The sequence below is a fragment of the Canis lupus genome, chromosome 19 (assembly GCF_003254725.2).
Source record: "Canis lupus dingo isolate Sandy chromosome 19, ASM325472v2, whole genome shotgun sequence".
Taxonomy (NCBI): Eukaryota; Metazoa; Chordata; class Mammalia; order Carnivora; family Canidae; genus Canis; species Canis lupus.
The window spans coordinates 5,243,002-5,263,850 of record NC_064261.1 but is presented as its reverse complement, the minus strand read 5'-3'; the positions used below and the strand labels follow the sequence as shown (position 1 = coordinate 5,263,850).

Genomic DNA, 20,849 nt, shown 5'->3' with positions numbered 1-20,849 from the left:
ATAATTTTTCCTTTCACTTCATCTGGTAAAATCACCAACAGGGGAAGAAACTTATTTAAATCTCCATATCTGCACCTGAGCTGCTGGAAAAATGACATAAGAAATGCACCGTTCCTGTTTTTAAATTCTTCTGTGTTTTCCTCATCTAATTTAGAGTTTGTTATTTGCTTCAGTTGAGGTGAATAGTGTTATTATTATCAACATTATAGTACAAGTGTGACAACCCAACCGCTCCCTTGTCATGTGACTTATTTCAAGTTATTCGGCTGGAAGGAAGTAGTGCTGGAACATCAACTCTGAGATTTTTGACTGCACCACCTAATCTAGAAAAAAAAAATGCTCAAGGAAAAGGGCAAAATATCCCCCAAAAGCTAATTTAAGTGGTTCTGAGAAAAGTGAAAAATAAATAGCCATATATAGTCATACCCAGTGTCAGTTTTTCTTGATTTCCAGTTCCTGCTACTGGCAGAAAACATTGGATTTGATTTGACTTTCTACTATTCAAGTTCTCTGAGGCTTAATACTTCAGCGTGTTTGGGTCATAATGCAGATCTTTATGGTCACATCGCAATATTTCCTCAGTCCTTCTCCCTGGGTAGTATTTGGGTTCAGAAGAAACATAGAATCAACCATGCATTCCACAGATATTTCTTGAGCATCTGTAATGGGCCAGGTAGTGTTTTAGGTGCCAGACATGTACAGGTAAACAAAGTAGGGCCTCTGGTCGTTTCATCCTCCTCCTCTTGCTCATTACACTGAGTAGGACGTATCTGACTTTGCTCTTCATCCCCACCCCCTCTCTTTAAGACTTGGTTATTTTAGAGCAATTTTATATGGACAGCAAAAATGTGAGAAGAGGGATCCCTGGGTGGTGTAGCGGTTTGGCGCCTGCCTTTGGCCCAGGGCGCGATCCTGGAGACCTGGGATCGAATCCCACATCGGGCTCCCAGTGCATGGGTGCATGGAGCCTGCTTCTCCCTCTGCCTGTGTCTCTGCCTCTCTCTCTCTCTCTCTCTCTCTCTCTGTGACTATCATAAATAAATAAATTGAAAAAAAATTTTTTTGAAAATGTGAGATTTCCTGTATACCCCCTGAACCCATACATGCAAAACCTCCCCCAGTAGCAACCTTCCTACAAGAGTAGTACATTTGTAACAGTTGATGAACCCACTTTGGCACATCATAATTACCCCAAATCCATTGTTTGCATTACTGTCCACCCTCTGTGCTTTACTTTCTAGGTAAAAATTCTAAAATTTTTACCTAAAAATTTACCTAAAAATTACCCTAAAAATTCTCTGTGCTCTGCTTCATCCCTCTTCCCATCCCTGCGTGATCCCTGACAACCATGGTACTTTTTATTTTCTCCATTATTTTGTCTTTTCCAGGATGTCTTACAGTTGGACTCATACAGTGAGAAGCCTTTCCAGATTGGGCCCTTTCGTGCAGTAATATGAATAAATTTAAGATTCCTCATGGCTTCCCATGGCATGGTAGGTCATTTCTTTTTAGCACTAAACACGATTCCATTATCTAGATGGGACCCGTTCTACATTTTATTCATTCGCTGACTGAAAGACATCTTAGTTGCTTCCAAGTATTGACAACTATGAATAAAGCTATCATGAACATCTTTGTGCACGACTTTGCGTGGACGTGTTTTTAAAGCCCTTGGCTAAATAAATACTCAGAAGCATGACTGCTGGATCATATGATACACTTCTGTTTACGTTTTCAAAGAAATCTCTAAGCTGTCTTCCAAAGTGGCTCTACCATTTTTGCATTCTCATCAGCAGTGTGTGAAGAGTTTCTGTATCTCCACGCCCTTACCAGCTTCTGGTATTGTCCGTGTTCTGGATTTTGGCCATTCTAAAGGTGAGCAGCAGTTGTTGTCGCCTTTTCTTGTCTTTTTTTATTTATCAATGTATTTCAAACACCTCAAACAGCCTCTGATACACAGTAAGGGCACAATGAACACTTGCCGAATAGAGAATGATTGATATGCTGGCCCTCTACTCGGTTGCCATCCAAGGAGAAAGTGAGGAGAAAGGGAGAAAATGCAGTGAAGAACAGTCAGTTGTAGCTGTTGGTCCTTTGTAGACTTTCCCTGCAATGACACTTTGGTTGTGGTCAGGTGATCTTCTTGTGTATTCACCACCCGACACCCAGCAATTATCAAAATTCTCTAGAGGAAGTTCATGCAACCCACACGGACAGCCTCCAGGCATGAGTTTGCAGAACAGATTCAAACTGCAAGGCAGGGACTGACAAAATGTTTTTCTGGTTAGAATTCATAACATATTCTTGCTTTTTTTTTTTTTTTTTTTTTTTTTGGATGTTACATTTCACATAACAAGATTTCCTGCAAGTTGTGTAGATTATTTGGATCCTAAAGCTCTGGCTAACGCAGAGATCTATTTCCAAAGGAGTCAATGTCTCTTCTGTTCAGAATATTGTGTGGTCAGTTATTTTAAGCCACAGATTGTACCTTTTAATAAAACAAGAATGTACCTGGGCTCTTAAAAGCTTTCCTTCATTTAGGTAAAAGCACTTTGAAATGTTATCACAGTTTATGCCATCAGCCCCTCCCCTGTTTGGGCAAGAAAGAGCATCGGAATCTTCTGCAGGCCATCCCAAGGCAGTGAGGAGGAGAGACGCTACGTCAGAGGCACACACACCTTGGCACTATTTTTTATAATCTGCACTCGTGTGCAGGGAGAGTCAGGGAAAGGAGAAACGTCTTCCCCCAAAGCAGTGCTTCGTTCTACAGGTTCATCTAAAGATCATGGGAAGTGAGAATAAAGAAGATACTAACATCTGAGATTTTGCTTTTCTCCATTTATTATTCACCTTTAGGGCCCGATGCTCTCAACAATTGCTCGATTTGTCTTTCTTTTCTGTGGCTAATGGGTCTCTCTTACTTTCATACTTATTTCCTTGCACTTAACTTTGCCTTGTACTAAGATTCCAAGCTTACCTTTCCTAGCCCAATCCTTAATACATAAGAAGTGTTTTATATTTAAACCAAAAAAATTCCTCCCTTAATAAATTAAGTTTTCTACACTAATATCTCCCTAGGCACTCAAAAACACTTAATTTAAAACAGAACAGCAGAAATGACCCTTTCATTCTTAGCTGTATAAGTTTATCCTTCCATTAAAACAGTGAATTGGAGGAGCAAGCTTTACTGAGAATGAATAGATATTAGTTTCATATCTCAAAAATATGATCTCTATTGTATTAACAACAAAGAAAAGATGTTGAAAAAATTGATAAAATCTAAGTGGTTATATAAAGAGCTATATACATGCGAAAATTTGGAGATCGCTATAAAATGTGGACAGTAGGGTAAATTATCAAGGAAGAGCGTACCATAAAATAAATAAATTGAAAAGATAAAATCTGAAAAAGCAAACAAGAATGAGGAGCAACTTGCAGAAGTCATAAAAGGAAATAGAAAACTATTATTTTAAAGTGCCAGAGTAGGATGTTATTGCAATTTTAAAAGTCAAGAAGTATGTAAATTTTGGTAGCAATTTTTGCAATGCCAGCCCCTCATAAACTTCTTCTAACAGTTCCATAGGTTGTATAAGTTAGCGTATAATAAAAATATGAATTAGAGAGACACATACCTATCGTTTTCAGATCTGTCATACAGTGTTCACCTATTCTGTGTATACACATATATATATAAGTCTAGAGTATATCCGGTGCCCTATTATTTCTGGTACACAGATTGTATACACTTGACTATGACTCTGGTTACACAGATGAAGACTGAAGCACAACTTGGGCACTAAAGGGTTTTCAACTGCATTGTACTAATTCAGGTATTATTTATTATTTACTTATTTCAGAAAAGTGACTTTTTGTTCGTCCTGGGCACTAAACTGAATGGCAGGCATCTTCAATGGTTCAAATAGCTTAATTCATCAAATTAAAACTTTATGTGTCCACATAAAATTATTTCTAGCCTTCACAGAGACATCCTAATACATTAAAAGTGATGACACTCAGTAAGGCGACTCATACTTCCACAATATATAAAACAGCTTTTTTTTTTTTTTTTTTTACGTAAGATAGCTTTGTCTTATGAACCTAACTCGCAATTAAGGAAGTCAATACTCTGGGTCTTTTAAAATGCTTGTCCTGTTTTTATTCTTTTTAAAACTCAACATAAATCTTTAAGACTTTTGTACGGTTTGAATTTACATGTATATAGCAATATTTATTGCTTTTCAGAGTTCAGCGCATCCCCAGTCTTTGATACTGTGATGACGCATTCATTATATATTCGAAGGGAACATCGAAACCTTTTCAGTAGTTTGGCAAATTACCTGAACTGTGGTTGGACTAGTTCTAGGAGTTCATGCAGGGATGAAAGTTGCTATGTCAGGCAATACCTTTTTCACCCACACAACTAATTTTTAAATAGAGTCACATTTTTGAATTGTCATGTGTCAATGGTTCAAGCTCAGTTTTGAATATTTTCTGACATTAGCTGGTATCAAAAGAATGACGCAAGGATGCTGAGATGATTTTCACAAATGAGACTTCTTCAGTGACTCCAGTAAGGGTAATTTAACCATTTTTTTTTTTTTTTTGGCCTGAACGGTTATTATCTATTGGTAAGCGGTAAATTTGGCAGCTGTATGACAGGAGGAGAAAGAGTTTAAATGATTAATACACTTATAAGTCTCATCTGCTAAACACCAAGGAAGAAAGAAATTATAAATGAATAACACTGTTAATAACCTGTAAGAATTTGAAGAAAGCCAATTCCAATCATCCTATAAATAAACATGTAAAAGGAAGACTTACTAAGCAACAGATTCAGTGTTGAGTTTACATTTTTGGAAGATAATCCCATTAAGAGAAGATTTCCACTGGGTTGCCTGGGTGGCTCACTTGGTCAAGCATCTGACTTTGGCTCAGGTCATGATCTCTGGGTCCTGGGATCCAGCCCAGTGTCAGGCTCCCTGCTCCCCTGGTTGCCAGCTTCTCCCTCTCTCTCTGCATCACCCCCTCCCTCTTCTACTCCTCCTCCTGCTTGTGCTCTGTCTCATTCTCTCAAATACATAAATAAAATCTTCAAAAAAAAATGTATTATCACTGAAGACCATTTAAAGCAATCAAATGGAGCCAAAGGGATCAAGGAGTCTGAAAAATGGAATGTTTACTATACAGACAATTCACAAAGGTTGTGTTTAATATATTACATTTTATTTACTTCACATTATTTAAACATCAATTCCCAGCTTTGTTTCCTAATTACCAGTGGTGCTTTAAAGTAAGAACAGTGAAGAAATTTTCTTTTAATGATAATATGTACTGAAAAGAAGTGAATTTGAAAAAAAAAAAAGTTTTCAAATGTGGCTAGCATTTATGTGTGTAATCTACTGAAAAATAAACGGAAATTTCCCTTGGAACTCCAATCCCTCCTACAAAGGAAAATGTGCCTTTCGGAAGACATACACATCTGTTTGATGTGGTGCTCATTTGAGATTTAAAATATCTGAGTTTAGCCTCTTTTAGGCTCTTTAACTTTCTTTGTATTTCAATTCCCTACTAGTGAACCAAGGAGGATAATGTTTTCACCACTTGGAAACACTGTAAGGCACATTTTTTGGAACCAACTTAATACAAAATGTTCTGAGAAGGGATTTTTTTTAATTTGAAAAATGTTCAAGCAGTTACTATTTGATTATTCCTTTTTTTCTTTCTACTTCAAATGCATTTAAATTCTTTAATCTACTGGGAATATGGTAGGCTTCTTTCATTCCCATTACAGGTCTCAAAGTCATTTTTTTTTCCATTGTGTTTTTCTTGTTTGCCAAGCCAGCCGAGTGTTCCCTCTTTATCGTTCAAAACTCAACACGGAATTATCCTCTCATGAAGAATATGCTTCATGCAAAGCTTTTGAACATCTATGGAGGAAAAGGGACTCTGATTTATGGACAGTTCTTTAGCTTTACTTTTAATTTTCCTTTTATTTTCATTGACAGCAAAATTTTCTGGAGAGTACAATCAAGATAGTGTATTCATAGAAATAACGTTACTAGAAGCTTGGTCATAAATGAGAACAGTCATAATAACGATCTCCTTTACCAAGGCATTCCACACAGAGCGATAACAGCACAATAATTAAAGAATTTGTCGTCTGTCACACAACAAATACAACAGAACTGCAATAACAAAATCATAATTTTATAAATGTCCTTATACTAAAAATAAAAGCAAAAATATGAGGTCATGCACTGAGACAAAAGCTAAAAGTGAATAGTTATAGCAAAAACATTGCAGAAGATAAAAATGTTCAAGTATTGTGAGAGGAGAGGGGAAGAATCAAATAGAAGAGCTTCAGAATAAATCAATTATATTTACTACCCTAGGACGGACACGGACATAACAGTCTTGGTCCACGAGTACTTTTCGCTGTTGGGATACATACGGTTACCCATTCGAAGGACAGATTCCATTTCCTTGGAGCATCTCTACTGTTACGAGGATGGGGTGCAATCCATTGTTTACCATGATTACAAACAGACAATAATACTTCAGGAGAAATATGCTCAAGGACAGGCCAGCGTGATGCTCCACAACAGTAGGGCCCCGGGGGTTAGGAAGCATGGACTCCAGCCCTATTTTCATCATTGTCTGTGAAAGATATTTCCCAGTCCCAAAATGAAATTTCACTTCCTGCTCTGACTTTGCTGCAATCAGGACTAGCAGAGAGCAGTAAAAATAACGGCAATAATAAAATAATTGAACATTCTCACTGATGCTTCATTTCTTTTTCTTTTTCTTTTTAAGTATCGAGAAAAGAAACTGGATCACTTAATGAAACTAAGGACTGTATAACGTTTTAGTGGGGTTGTTCCGACAGCATGGCAACGTCTTCCCCGACGTCACTAATCTACACAGTGCCCTTACACTTTGTGGTTGACTGGCATGATCACATTTGAACAGTGGCTAGTTTCTACGTGATTAGGAAAGACATGTTTCTCATGGGAGTAAAAAAATAAAATTTGTCTGTTAAATTACACATAAATATAAGGTACAAATGTATTTTTAAAATACAGATTAAAATAATCACACTTGCATTGTGTACATACGAAAATACAGTATTTCATATTCAATATACACAGACACATTTATGATAAATGCAATTATTTGGCAATGCCAGTTCTTTCAGGGGCTTTCTCTGTCCCCTATTTCCACAGATATGGAAACAAAAATGCGTGGCCAGCATCATCTCCTAGCTCTGGCGGACGTCCTGGAGCAGTTTGTTAATCTCAGCCACCAACTCGCTGGCATCCATGAGTTCGTGCTTCCCATCGTTGAGATGATTGAGCACATTGTCAAAGTCATCTTCTTCATAATTCTCGGGGATCTCCTCCATGGCCGGCAGCCACTTCGAAGAAGGCTGCACGCTGGAGTGGGTCCCAAGCGGGGGACCAGAGCTGTTGGTAGGATTTTGGAAATGGGTACTGGCCGCCCAGGCGGCCACACCTTGGGGGTAACCCACCGTCTTGGCTGGCAGGGGTCCCTTCCGACGTTCCAGAGAGTTGGACCGGTCCACCTCGCCACCCTCGGGATAGGTGTCCAGGGAAGGGGGCAAGAGGCGCTGGAACACACTGCTCATCTCCGAGAGCAGAGAGGATGTGCTGGTGTCCCCGGAGTCCTCCTCGTTTGGGGAGTCCTTCCCAAAGGTGGAAAAACTCTTCTTCTTCTCACCAGAATCTGCAGGCGGGGTGTCCTCCTCCAGACTCGGGTGCGGATGCTGCTGCTGGGGCTGTGCTGGGAAGTCCTCCCCCGGAATGAACATGTTACTCCTATAGTCGGAGGATGGCGAGGGCAGTGGTGGCATCCAACACTGGTCAGAGTGTCCCAGGACCCTGCACTCCTCCGTGCAAAGCCTCATCGCTACACCAGGGAAAGCAAACGGGGATTCGTTATCAGACCCAACATGACTCAAAATGATACAGCAAATGTCATTATACTTCTCAAAAAAAAAAAAAAAAAATGGAACACTTTTAAACTACTACCATGACACTGGCCTGTTATGCTACACACTAAATGGACTACACTTCTGGGTTTCATTTGTATATCGGTTTTATGGACTGTCCTTTCTCCCCACCCTCTTTACCAAATAAGGAAAGGAGGGTTATGACTCACACACTTCTCAGGGATAAGATATCTGCTCCTCAAGTAATGAGAAAGTGGATTTATAACTTACACATGAGGATGACTGAAAAAGAGCAAAGATATGGGTGATGCAATATTTGCTGAACATAAATTCTAAAAAACTCAGGGCTATAAGGTGAAATCCACAATTTTAGAACACCACCAGATAATTTTTTTGAGTAATACTTATGCGTAGCTTTCTAGATATTGAGGTCTATCCGACCAACTTTACTTTTAATGGAGGCATATGGGAATATAAGCTATCAGGTTGTTCTCCTTATTAATCTCTCTCAGATGAATTCTAGATTATTTACTGATTTGTTACTTAATATAGCAGGTGTAAATTATCCCCAACTACCAGGCATCCATAGTTAGTCTGTTAAGAAGTCCTCTTTTAGAGGTCTGAAATGCAAATAGATGGAAAAGTCATCAAAAGCTGAAGAATATAAAAAAAAAAAAAATCCATTGGTTAGTTCTTCCAGTTGTTATAAAGCCTTATTGGAATGTGAGTGGCCATACTCATAGAAAATGATAGATGATACTAGAAAAACAGGAAATAAAAGAGGAGAAAAATCTCTAAATTTGCCAAATATAATAACTAAAGTACGTAACAATGAGGGAAGGCAAAAAATGTAAAAAATACTCCACAAATCACCCATATCTTTTAGTGACAATTAGGTCTCTTTGGTATCACGATTTTGTTTTAGAGCAAGTGACAGGATGCAGAAAATGCAAACTAATTATCTTACATTTGAAGAAAAACTGGATCGATACCAAGCATACCTATCTATTGAGAGCTAATTCTCTAGATCTAGCTACTTAGGAAAGATTTCTCTTCTCCCCAAATGATCCTGGAAAAGGATGATTCTTGAACAATGCCAAATCCTTTGTTGGGGGAAGCAAGTAGTCCATTATGTTTATCGCTGTATCCCTAGCACCAGGTAAAATGTCTGCATAGAATAATCAGTTACTATACATTTTCTAATCATCAGAGAAATGTAAATCAAAACCACTTGAGATTGCATTTCAAATCTGTTAGGATGGCTGTTATAAAAAAAGTAATAACAAGTGTTGACAAAAACGTAAAGAAATTGGAATACTCGTACACTGTTGCTAAGAACACAAAATGGTGCAGCCACTATGGAAAACAATTTGGAAGTTCCTCAAAAAAATAAAACTATAACCACCATATTACCCAGCGATCCCACTTCTGGGTATTTAACCAAAAGAACTAAAATCAGGATCTCTAAGAGACATTATCACTTCCCTGTTCACTGCAGTACTATTCACAGTAACCAAGATGTGTAAAAACAAAAACAAAAACAAAAAACAAAAAACAAAAAAACAACCAACCTGAATGTCCACTATTGATAAATGGATAGAAACAATGTAGTAGACGCATACAATGGAATACTACTCAGCCTTAAAATAGGAAGAAGAGTCTGCAATATGTGACATTATACTCAGTGAAATAAGCCAGTCACAGGATAAACACTCTATGTGACTCTATGTATAGAAGGTATCTATCTAAAATGAACAAACTTGTGTAAAATCCAAGAGTGGAATGGTGGTTCCCAGGAGGTGTGTGCGTGTGGGAAGTTGAAGCAATGGGGCACTGTTAATCAATGGGTATCAAGTTTTGGTTAAGCAAGAGGAGCAAGTTCTGGAGATCTGCTATACAACACTGGGCTTGTAGTTAACAATACTGGATTGTACAATTTAAAAAGCGTTAAGAGGGTAGATCTTATGTAATCAAATAACATTTTAAAGATTTATATACAAAAGAAGGAAAGTGAAGAGTAAAAGTTGTCTCTCAGAAAAAGAGAAATAGGGCACCTGGGTGGCTCAGTCTGTTAAGTGTCCAACTCTTGATTTCATGATCTCAGGGTTGTGAGGTCAAGCCCCACATCAGGCTCCAAGGCCAGCTTAAGATTCTCACTCTCTCTCTCCCTCTACCATGCACCCTTCCTTCCTTCTCTCAAAAAAAAAAAAAAAAAAAAAAAAAAAAAAAAAGAAGGACTATGTTGAAAGGGATGGAAGTCACTGCCTTTCATCACTTAAACTTTTGGAGATGGTTCAGTTTTAAACCTACCAATTCTGGGCCTCAGTTCTTACAGAGAAGAGGTTAATCTGAGGAACAAAAATGAGAGCAGAATGTTGGACTGGTAGGAAAGCTAAAAATACAAAGAAAGCAGGGAAAATGCAGAGAGGGCGTGAGTGCTGTGGGTACAACAAAGGGCAAACCCCAAGAATCCTTGTGTACTTTTGCCATGAAGAAGGGCTAAGCTTAAATAAGGGTGGATGATTTAAGAACAAAAGCAGGTTTAGATGTACTGACTTCATGCATTATTACTGCCTGGAAATATTTGCTAACTATTGCTCATCATTTAATGTGGACAAAACCAAAAGGAGTTGAAAGTAACTGGAATGCCTTAATTAGCAATGAGGTTTTTCTCAGCAGCGAAATAATTCTCCAAGTGGTAATGAAATTTTTTTCCCTAATTCCCTGGGTCTCTGAAAATGGAAAGGAGATCTGTCTATCTTGTCTTACACACATCCTGTTTAGAGGGAAGGGAAACAGATCTGATGACACCTTTCATTTGTTTTCCGGCCTTTAACTCTGTGGGAAGGACTTAATTGTTGGATTGATTATTTGATTGGCTTTGTTTTTCTCTCAATATTTAATGACAGAGTGGGGAAAGAGGAAAAATCACACAGGCTTCTAAGGATCCTGCGTATGTTCAACTTTCGAAAGACCTGAACGTAATCAACATATAACCAAAAATACAATCTGGACGACTACAATGAAAGTTCAGGTTCACAAGTAATCTGGTTACAAGAAATTTTTAGACCAGGGAATGCTATTTCATAACTCTGCAAGACATAAGTGGAGCTTTAATTATACAACGGCAAATTAACATTCAAGTTCTGTAAATCCATGAAGTAGGAAACACTGATGAAGAAAAGCCAATGGAGAGAAGTTTGGGGAAAGTAATAGAGATGGGAGGGGGGCAGGGGCACAGAGTAGGGCATTGCTGTCTCATTGAGATTTTCCACCTTTCCTCTGGAGACTCAACTATTTAAAAACATTCTCAGTGCATATACATAATTCAGTGCCCCAGACGCCTCATACCGCATCCAGTAAGTTGGAGCTTATTGGCAAGTGGTGCACATGGCTAGTCTTTGTGTCTCCACTTGAAAGCTGCCAGGGGGTTAAATTTCCTCTGGGAAGGGGCTGGGGTGAGGAAGCAGAGAGCTCTTCCTTCCCATCATATGACTGTCAATTTTGTGACTGTACAATACCTTCTAGGTAGGACCTGACATAAGGAGAAAAAGTAAAAAAAAAAAAAAAAAAAAAAAAAAAAAAATATATATATATATATATATATATATATGCCTAATTTCTTGTAGGCCATTTGTTCTTAAGTAAACGATGGGTTGCGTAATCAGAGGCTGCCATATGTAAAGTGAGATGATCGCTCCCCCTGTCCTCAAATAGTTTGGGATCCAGTTCTGAGTCAAGTGTAACAAAGGTAGCCCTAAGCCCCCAGCTAGTGTGCCAGGCTACATGATGCTGAAGGCATGTCAAGGAAAGAAACACTAAGAAGGCAAGTGGAAGCTGCTGTAGTTAAAGAGACACCTGAAACAACTTTTGAGAGAGGAAGGGGACTCAGACATAGTGAAGAGAAACCAGTTTTTTTCAGGAAGAAAGGCCCCATGAGCAAAGGACTGGTGGAGACATGGCTCTGCCTATTGCAAAAGACACAAGAAAAGTTGGAACGGAGGAGAGTCAATAAGCTAGGACAGGATTTTATGGGCCTTGGAATGTCAAGGGAAGTCGTTTTATTAGGCGTTGCTGGGCAACAGAAGTCAATTACTGATTTCAAACCCCAAAAATGTAAATTAAAATGTCCTGAGAAAGTTATGCAAGCTGCGTAAGAGAAATATTTGACAAAGGGAGGAGGTGCTAGAGAATGACTATCAGGCTGTGCGCTGGTACAGTAAAGTGGCCGTGGAAGAGAGGCCACAACGGGGATATAGGCCATGACGATGGACAGAACACGGAATTAAAGAGAAATGTTGGAGTTAAGTAATTGCAGATGGCAGATTAATGAAAAGTGGAATGAGCCCAATAAAGGAGTAGCTCAAGACACAAAATCTGAAGCCTTGATAAATCATGCTGGCGCAGCTGATAGACTGGGAGAATGGAAATGTCGCAGGAGCATGCGTGGCCCTGGGGTTCAAAGCTGAATGAGTAAGGAAGAAAGTATGTTGACAAACATGAGCTAACAGACAAAAATGCTTGCTGGTCTCGCTGCTCAGAATGAAGGATGTTTCTGTGGGAATTAATAGAATGAATGACCAGAAATGACCTTGCTGGCAGGCAATGCAACGAAACATAATCTATATTTGATCACAGTTTGATGCAGGAAAAATAGTTGGAATAAGACACTCAAGTCCTAAAAATATACATGCTCTCGAAAACTGCACTGATTTCTGTTAATGGCATTCAGATGTGGACTTACATTTTTTTTTTTTCTTTTTGGAGTTGGGCTATTTCCTGGGAATATAAGTTTACAAAGCACAAGTTTTATGCTCTAATGTGCTGGCCAAAGCTGCCAGAATGAATAGCAAGCCAGAAAATGGTTGAAGTATCATCAGAATGATGGTCATAATTAAAGGATGATTATCTCTGTATAGATACTCAATATGCACATTTTTCCCCATACTAGCCAGACATGAATAAGGTTTAAAATATTTTATAAATCACTGGTAATATCCCAGTGCTCTATGCCGCCAGAATGCCTTCCCCACATGGAGGCAGGCAGCTAGGAAGAAAGAAATGTGTCTACTATAAAACAACACCGTATACCAGCAATATAGCTCTCCCACTACACGCCTAGATAAGATTGCGTAACTATGGAGTTTTTTAAAGGACTATCTATATATTAAGTGGTGTTATTACTGATACCATAAAAGTGAACCTCTAACTTTGAAAAGAAATGTTCACTTCTAAGAAGTTAATTTAAAGCCACTCACCACGTAAGACTGTTACCCTAGACTTTACATCTACCTATTGTTGCCTCAATGACTTTATTAACACTTATTTTTATTTTATTTTATTTTTTTTAATGCAAGGGTTGGATAACTCTACTGCCGTCAACATGTCTGGCGTTGGTAGCTCTGAAAGAGGGAAAGAGAAGTCTTGCTTTTTTTCTAAACCAGGTGGGTGAGCTGTTATAATTACACAATTTCAGAATTAAAAAGGATTTTAGGGGACACCTGGGTGGCTCAGTGGTTGAGGGTCTGTCTGCCTTTGGCCCAGGGTGAAATCCCAGGGTCCTGGGATCGAGTCCCGGCACCAGGCTCCCCACAGGGACTTTGCTTCTCCCTCTGCCTGTGTCTCTGCCCCTCCTGTGTCTCTCATGAATAAGTAAATAAAACCTTTAAAAGTAAATAATAAATAAGTAAATAAGTAAGTAAGTAAATAAATAAATAAATAAATAAATACATAAATAAATAAATAAAAAGGATTCTAGGCATCATATAGGCCCCCAAATGGAAAGGTTATCGAAGTAGGGACAGTTACTTTCCTTTTAACTATGCCAATAAATTAAAATCTCAGTGAATAGACACCATTCAGTTTAACATATAACTTCTATAATAAAACACGGATGTTATGCCCATTATGCTACTTTTCTGTGTTACTGAAATAATGTAATTTGGGATATCTATCACCTGATTCAAAATTAGAGATCAATATTCAAAATCGAGTCCCATCAAGCATCACTGAGTCATAGAAATTCAGCCGGCTGGTTCTTTCATTTCATTGGTTTAAATAATAAAACTGGCTCTCTTTGAGCAAGCTTTCTGAGGCTAGATATAGTCCACTAGATTGTCAGAGATTTATTTCTTCCCTTAAATAGGAAGTCTATGGATCCCTTGGTGGCGCAACGGTTTGGCGCCTGCCTTTGGCCCAGGGTGCGATCCTGGAGACCCGGGATCGAATCCCACATTGGGCTCCCGGTGCATGGAGCCTGCTTCTCCCTCTGCCTGTATCTCTGCCTCTCTCTCTCTGTGTGACTATCATAAATTTAAAAAATTTAAAAAAAAATTAAAAAAAAAAAAAACAAAGAAACAAAGACACTGCTGTGCAAATATTGGTTCTCATGTACCTTGGAGCCCTTGATGCTGTTAGAAGCCCTTCCCATGCATCCATCCTGCCAGAGATGCAGGACCTAGTACTGTGGTGACATAATGGAATCAGCAGCCTTCAATCACTTCATAGACTCAATTAACTAGTGGGACTCAATCAAGAATTTAGAAACAAATACATTGCTACATTTATTTATTTAAAAAAAAAAAAAAACCTGTTGCTTCATATTACTCTAGGTTGGTGTTTTTTTGTTTTTTGTTTTTTTTTTTTTAGATTTTGTTTATTTATTCATGCAAGACACACAGAGAGAGAGGCAGAGACACAGGCAGAGGGGGAAGCAGGCTCCACACAGGGAGCCCAATGTGGGACTCGATCCCAGGTCTCCAGGATGACGCCAGGCGAAGGCAGGAGCCAAACCACTGAGCCACCCAGGGATCCCCAGGTTAGTGTTCAAGAGTATGAGGATTGGTCCAAATCTCGCCTCTACCACAACAAACTGCCTGATTTGGGAACACATGTTTTGACCTTTATAAGCTTCAGTTTTCAAACCTAAAAGAAGCAGAAGCAGAGGAAGAAGGAGAAGGAGGAGGAGGAGGAGGAGAACACTACCTTTCCTACCACCCCACTCCCATTTTTTTTTTTTGTAAATTTATTGGTGTTCAATTTGCCAACATATAGCATAACACCCAGTGCTCATCCTGCCAAGTGCCCCCCTCAGTACCTGTCACCCAGTCACCCCCCCCCCCCGCCCATCTTCCCTTCCACCACCCCTAGTTCATATCCCAGAGTTAGGACTCTTCATGTTCTGTCTCCCTTTCTGATATTTCCCACTCATTTTTTCTCCTTTCCCCTTTACTCCCTGTCAATATTCTTTATATTCCCCAAATGAATGAGACCATATAATGTTTGTCCTTCTCCGATTGACATTTCACTCAGCATAATACCCTCCAGTTCCATCCATGTCGAAGCAAATGGTACCACCCCACTCCTGATTCCTAAGTCTGTTGAAGTGTTGGGAGACAGAAGGCAGGTACCCAAGTCCTCATGGACCCTAGGGAAGTGTAGGGACAAAGTGAGTTAATATGGGCGGCAACTATCACCATCAGCACTAGAACTTTCTTGGCAGTGCTTTCACCTGCATTTCCGTGGCTCTCTGAAGCTCCTTCACGACTCTTTCCTAAACTCCCTTTCTTATCCATATTTAGAAAATAGACGTTTGATGGACACATATGGGTAATTGTTTTGTTCTGCCTTTTTTGCATTTATCAAATGGCAGTCATTTTATCAACATTCAATGGACTTTAGAAACGTTAAGTAGGGGATGCCTGGGTGGCTCAGCGGTTTAGGGCCTGCCTTTGGCTGGGGGCATAGTCCTGGAGTCCCGGGATCAAGTCCCATATTGGGCTCCCTGTGGGGCCTGCTTCTCCCTCTTCCTGTGTCTCTGCCTCTCTCTCTCTCTCTCTGTGTCTCTCATGAATAAATAAAATCTTTAAAAAAAAAAAAAGAAAAGAAATGTTAAGTAGCCAAAGCAACACTGATGTGCCCCTAAGAGTCGATTTAATTTCCCCAACTCTGGCAACAGGGTTGCTCCAATGAGGTAGTCAGGATCTACCCAGTTGATTCAGAGAGTTTCTATTGCACAACTTGGGGGAAGGGGGGGCTCTAAGGAAAACGTGGCTCATAACTTCCTAGGATCGCCTCCACCTGGCTTATGTACCTCTAAACTCCCCTCTTAAACTCTTGTTCTTCTTCCACTACAGTGGAGATAGAAAATGAAAGGTGGCAAAAAATATTCTGTGCTCACCACCCACCAAGATGCATTCTTTGTCCTATTTTTGGTGATTGAGGTGGTACCATTTCCTAGCGTATTTTAATCTCTGATTCTGTGAGTTGGTTCCCATCACAGGAAATGTGTGTCCTCCAAATTATAGTCCAGTTCACCACCAGGCACCAAAACAGGCTGTTTGAATAACAACCACCACCCAGTAATTTCATAAAGAGTTGCCCAAGACTGTCCTGTGGCAGGCCTGGATGGAGGGGGCAGGAAGAGGAAAGAAGTGGTGTGGCTTTTTCTAGCCTCCTCCCCTCACTCCTTTCTTCTTGTTCTGCTAAGCTCTGATGGCTGCTCCTTCTCTACCAACAGTTTAACATGAATTTTAAAGGAAAAGATTCTGGGGCAGCCCGGGGGGCTCCGCGGTTGAGCGCTGCCTTCAGCTCAGGGTGTGACCCGAGGTCCTGGGATCGAGTCCCGCATCGGGCTCCCCGCATGGAGCCTGCTTCTCCCTTGGCCTGTCTCTCATGAATAAATAAGTAAAATCTTAAAAAGAAAAAAAAGAAAAAGATGCTGAAGTGTTCCAGGTCCTGTTCATTGTTAGCAGTGTACACACGACAGGTCCTTCAGGGCAAAGGACAAAGAAAAATACAAGCGTGGGAGAAACCGTTACTTCGTGGGTGTAGCAGGTCTGGAAATAAGGACCTAGCACCCCCGCCACCCTCTTACCTGCCGGAATTCTTCCATCAGTAAGAAACAGGTCACTGAATCCTTCACCCAGCAGCCTGTCAATTGGTGAATCTCGCCCCAAATCATAATCACTGTCTCCTGCTTCACTGTCACCACGGCCACTGTCTTTCAAGCTAAATTTGTCCATGTCTTGGAGGGCGTATCTAGAAAGATGAATCAGAGAAAGCTTGGGTTTTACTCTTCTGCATTCACGTTACTGGAGACTCAACAGGCAATAAACAGAAAGGTCATTCATACCTATAGCTCCTGGAATATTTGTTGCCTCGAAAACTTGGCCTTGGCTGATATTGCCCCTGGTGGAGCATTGAGAGAAGCTGGGAGACCTGCTGGAAACCAAACAGACAAGAACTGATTTCTTAAAAAAAAAAAAAAAAAAAAAAAAAAAAAGAACTGATTTCTTGGAAACAAACCCCACCCCACCCCCCATACTCAAAAGCTGCAAGCAAGGGAAAAACAGTTGCTCACTAGTTCGTCCCAACTGAACACGTCACCTGTGTGTTAAAGGGCTGCATTTGCTGGAAGGTGGCGGACCTATGCAGGCAGCCACCACGTGGAACTGAACACCCCCCAGAGAGCTTTCAATGACCTCATACACTGGCTTTTTCTTTTGGAAAGAGAACTCCTTGCTAAACAACAGCTTGTTTTCCTTTATCTTCTAGGGCAGATTAAAGTGACCAGCTATCAAAATATCTGGGAAATGTCATGAAATACAACAACTCGAACACATGCAGCTGAAATCATGCCAGAAAAATCACAAAAGTCGAACAAATGTGACATGCATTCAGATGGCATTCTGGAGGCCTCAGTTTTTTGTTTTTTGTTTTTTCTCCTTGTGGTTTTATTTTGGTTTGTTTTTTTTTGTTTTTGTTTTTGTTTTTTTTTCTTTTCTTTTTTTTTTTTTTTTTTTTTTGGTTAGGAAGGAACCACAACTATGCAAATAAAACAAGTCCATTTATACTTGGCCCCCAGTACCTTAATCTGGGAAGTAACGGTAATTCTAATTAGACAGTCACTGAGGACCTTCACATTTATTTTTCAGTATTAGACATAAACCCATGCAAGCAAATTCTTTAAGGAAAACCAAACAGCAGGCTGAGGTATGCATACCTGCTACGTACACACAACGCAACCTGTATCCAATGTGATTTGAATATTGTTAAGAGTTGCTGTCTACTTCTCAATGGAAACATGGCTAACCCATAAGGCAGCTCGTGAACCCTAGGAGCTGACTGGGTCGGTGAAGGGATGCAGAGAATGATCTTACCTCAACAGCCGGAGTGGCATGGGTGAGCTCTAGGGAGAAATTCTCTGGCACGTGGTTGGACGAGATGGTCACCAAACTGTTGAGGGACTGGTGACTGTGGTGACTCTGCCGGCTGCCCATCTGCCCTCTTTCCAAGGTTGGAGAGGAAGACGGAGATGACCTGTGATGAGACCTGATGGGCAGAGTGCCATTCATGGTAGGCACCAGCGTAATGTCCCCTTTGTGAATCTGCCTGGATGGCCTCTTCGGGTGGTGCTGGTAAGTGGATTCGGCCACCCTGCAGTTGTAGGATCTAGTGTCCTTCTTTTCTCGGTTACACCGAGTTGCAAACAGCACCATGATGACCAACAGCACGGCACAAATTGCTCCTAGGGAGATTATTATAATCATGGAGACATCCAGAGACGCCTGGCTTACTGAGGTCATTGCTGTACTGGTCACGGACTCGGCGTACTCAAAGATCACGCACTTCAGGAGGACTCTGGTGTGCAGCTGAGGACTGCCCTTGTCCTGGATGACAACGGCGAGCTCCCACTCCGTGTGGGGAACCGACTCCATGCTCACGTTGGTGTGGATGTCGCATGACCGTGGGTCAATTAGGAAGGTGTTCTCCTCGTTGCCCGCTACTATGGAGCAACTGAGCTCAGCATTCACCCCGGAGTCTCTGTCAATTGCCCTGATCCTTGTGACGTGGAAGCCACTCTCGGCCCCCTTGGGTATGGAGATTTCCGCAGTGTTGTTGCGCAGCGCGGGCCCTATAACGACGGGGACGTTGTCATTCTCATCGATGACGGTGAGCACGACTGTGGTGTTGCTTGCCAGTTGCTTTGGGCTTCCTCCATCTCTTGCTTCGACCACGAAAGGGATCTGACTCACCTCCTCGTGATCGAAGATTCTGAGGGCGTAGATGGCTCCATTGGATGGGTCGATGGTCACGTAGGTCGTTATGGAGCTTCCCAGGATAAAACTCTCCAGGATGGTGTAGGTCACCTGCCCGTTTTCTCCCAGGTCGGGGTCTGTGGCTGTGACCGTGGTGATGTAGGCCCCTGGCGAGTTGTTCTCCGAGATGGCAAATTCGTACCGACTCCTCTGGAAGCGGGGTGGGTTGTCGTTTATGTCATTGATCTGAACGGTGAAATGCTTCACCGAGGACAGGCTGGGCGTCCCCTTGTCCTCGGCGATCACGGTCAAGCTGTACTCGGACCTCTTCTCCCGGTCCAGCGTGGCGTTGGTCAAGATCAGATAGTTGTTCTCGTAAGTCTTCTGAAGCTTAAAGTGGCCGTGACCGTGAAGCCTGCACACGATTTCCCCGTTCAGCCCGGAATCCTTGTCCTGAACCCTGACCAGGGCCACGAACGTGTCAACGGGGTCCCCTTCAAAGACGTAGGATATTTCCTCTTTCCCGGGGGACATGAGGTTGATGTTAATCTCCGGCCTGTTGTCATTGACGTCCACCACCTTGATGATGATCTTGCAGTGCGCCGGGATGGAATTGGGGCCCAGGTCTTGGGCCTGGACGTCGATCTCGTAGGATTTGGTGACTTCGTAGTCCACGTGCCTGAAGAGAGTCAGATGCCCCGTTTCTGAGTCGATCTTGAACGTCTCTAGGATTCTGGGGGGCACATGACTGCTGAAGGCGTAGACGACCTTCCCGTTGGCGCCCTCGTCTGGATCGGTGGCGTTGAGGTCCAGGAGCAGCGTGCCCAGCGGGGAGTCCTCCGGGAGCTGGATGACGTAAGAGGGCTGCTCGAAGGCCGGGCTGTTGTCGTTGGAGTCCGAGATGCTGATCTTGAGGACGGAGGAGCCGGACCTCTGGGGCACCCCCAGGTCGGAGGCCGTGAGCAGGAGCTCGTAGCTGGCGCGCAGCTCCCGGTCCAGCTCCCGCACCACGATGAGCTCCGCGTACTTGGCCCCATCCGTCCGGGTCCGCACCTCGATGGCGAAGAAGTCGTTGGCGGAGAGCGAGTAGGTGTGCAGGGCGTTGTCGCCCACGTCCGGGTCCGAGGCGCCGTCCAGCGGGATGCGCGTCCCCACGGCCGCGCTCTCCGAGATCTCGATGGGGATGACGGGCCGCGCGAACTGCGGGGCGTTGTCGTTGATGTCCAGCACCTCCACCTCGATGTGGAACAGCTGCAGGTGCTCGGTGGGGAGCGTGATCACGTCGAACTCGATGCAGCAGTTGAGGTTCCGCGCGCACAGCTGCTCGCGGTCGATGGGCGCGCCCACGCTGACCTCGCCCGTGTCCTCGTCCACCCGCAGCAGCGGCGCGCTGCCCCGCTGCATGGCCCGGAAGCGCACGGCCGCGCCGGGCAGCCCCCGCAGCGCCTCGGCCGCGTCCTCCGACAGCCGCGCGACCACCGAGCCCACCCGCTGCTCCTCGTAGATGCGGTACCGGAGGTTGCGGCCCAGGACGGCGCAGCCCAGCGACGCGGCGAGCAGGGCGCACAGCAGCCGGCAGCGCATGGTCGCCGCGGGGGCGCCTGGCCCGGGGGCCGCGGGGGGCCGCGGGGGGACCGCGGGGGGGGCCCGGCGCGCTCGGCTCCCGCTCAGCTCCCGGCCCCGCCGCCTCCCGCACGCCCCCCGCCCCGGCTCGCGCCCCCGAGCCGCATACGCACCGCGACTCCCTCCCGGCCGGCGCGGTCCGCGGGTGTAGCCGGGTCGGCGGGTGTAGCCGGGTCGGCGGGCCCTGCTCCTGCTGCTCCTGCTGCTCCTGCTGCTCC

General features: G+C 42.7%; 1 protein-coding gene across 1 annotated transcript; it reads right to left on the bottom strand.

Annotated features, from left to right (window-relative positions):
* Positions 1 to 5,201: 5,201 nt before the first annotated feature.
* PCDH18 (protocadherin 18) lies at positions 5,202 to 20,592 on the bottom strand. Its single transcript, XM_025462243.3, has 4 exons — positions 18,130 to 20,592; positions 17,103 to 17,191; positions 16,845 to 17,008; positions 5,202 to 7,926 (listed from the first exon to the last, which is right to left on the bottom strand). The coding sequence occupies exons 1-4, from the start codon at positions 20,590 to 20,592 to the stop codon at positions 7,259 to 7,261; spliced, it is 3,384 nt and encodes a 1,127-aa protein (XP_025318028.1). The 3' UTR covers positions 5,202 to 7,258.
* Positions 20,593 to 20,849: the final 257 nt, after the last annotated feature.

What these genes read in the sequence shown, in the direction of transcription:
- PCDH18 (XM_025462243.3), bottom strand. Translation starts at nt 20,592, where the DNA reads ATGCGCTGCCGGCTGCTGTGCGCCCTGCTCGCCGCGTCGCTGGGCTGC. An exon ending in AAATATTCCAGGAGCTATAG is followed by an intron (nt 17,009 to 17,102) that starts GTATGAATGACC and finishes TCATCTTTCTAG; the next exon opens with ATACGCCCTCCAAGACATGG. An exon ending in TGATGGAAGAATTCCGGCAG is followed by an intron (nt 7,927 to 16,844) that starts GTAAGAGGGTGG and finishes TCCCTGGTGTAG; the next exon opens with CGATGAGGCTTTGCACGGAG.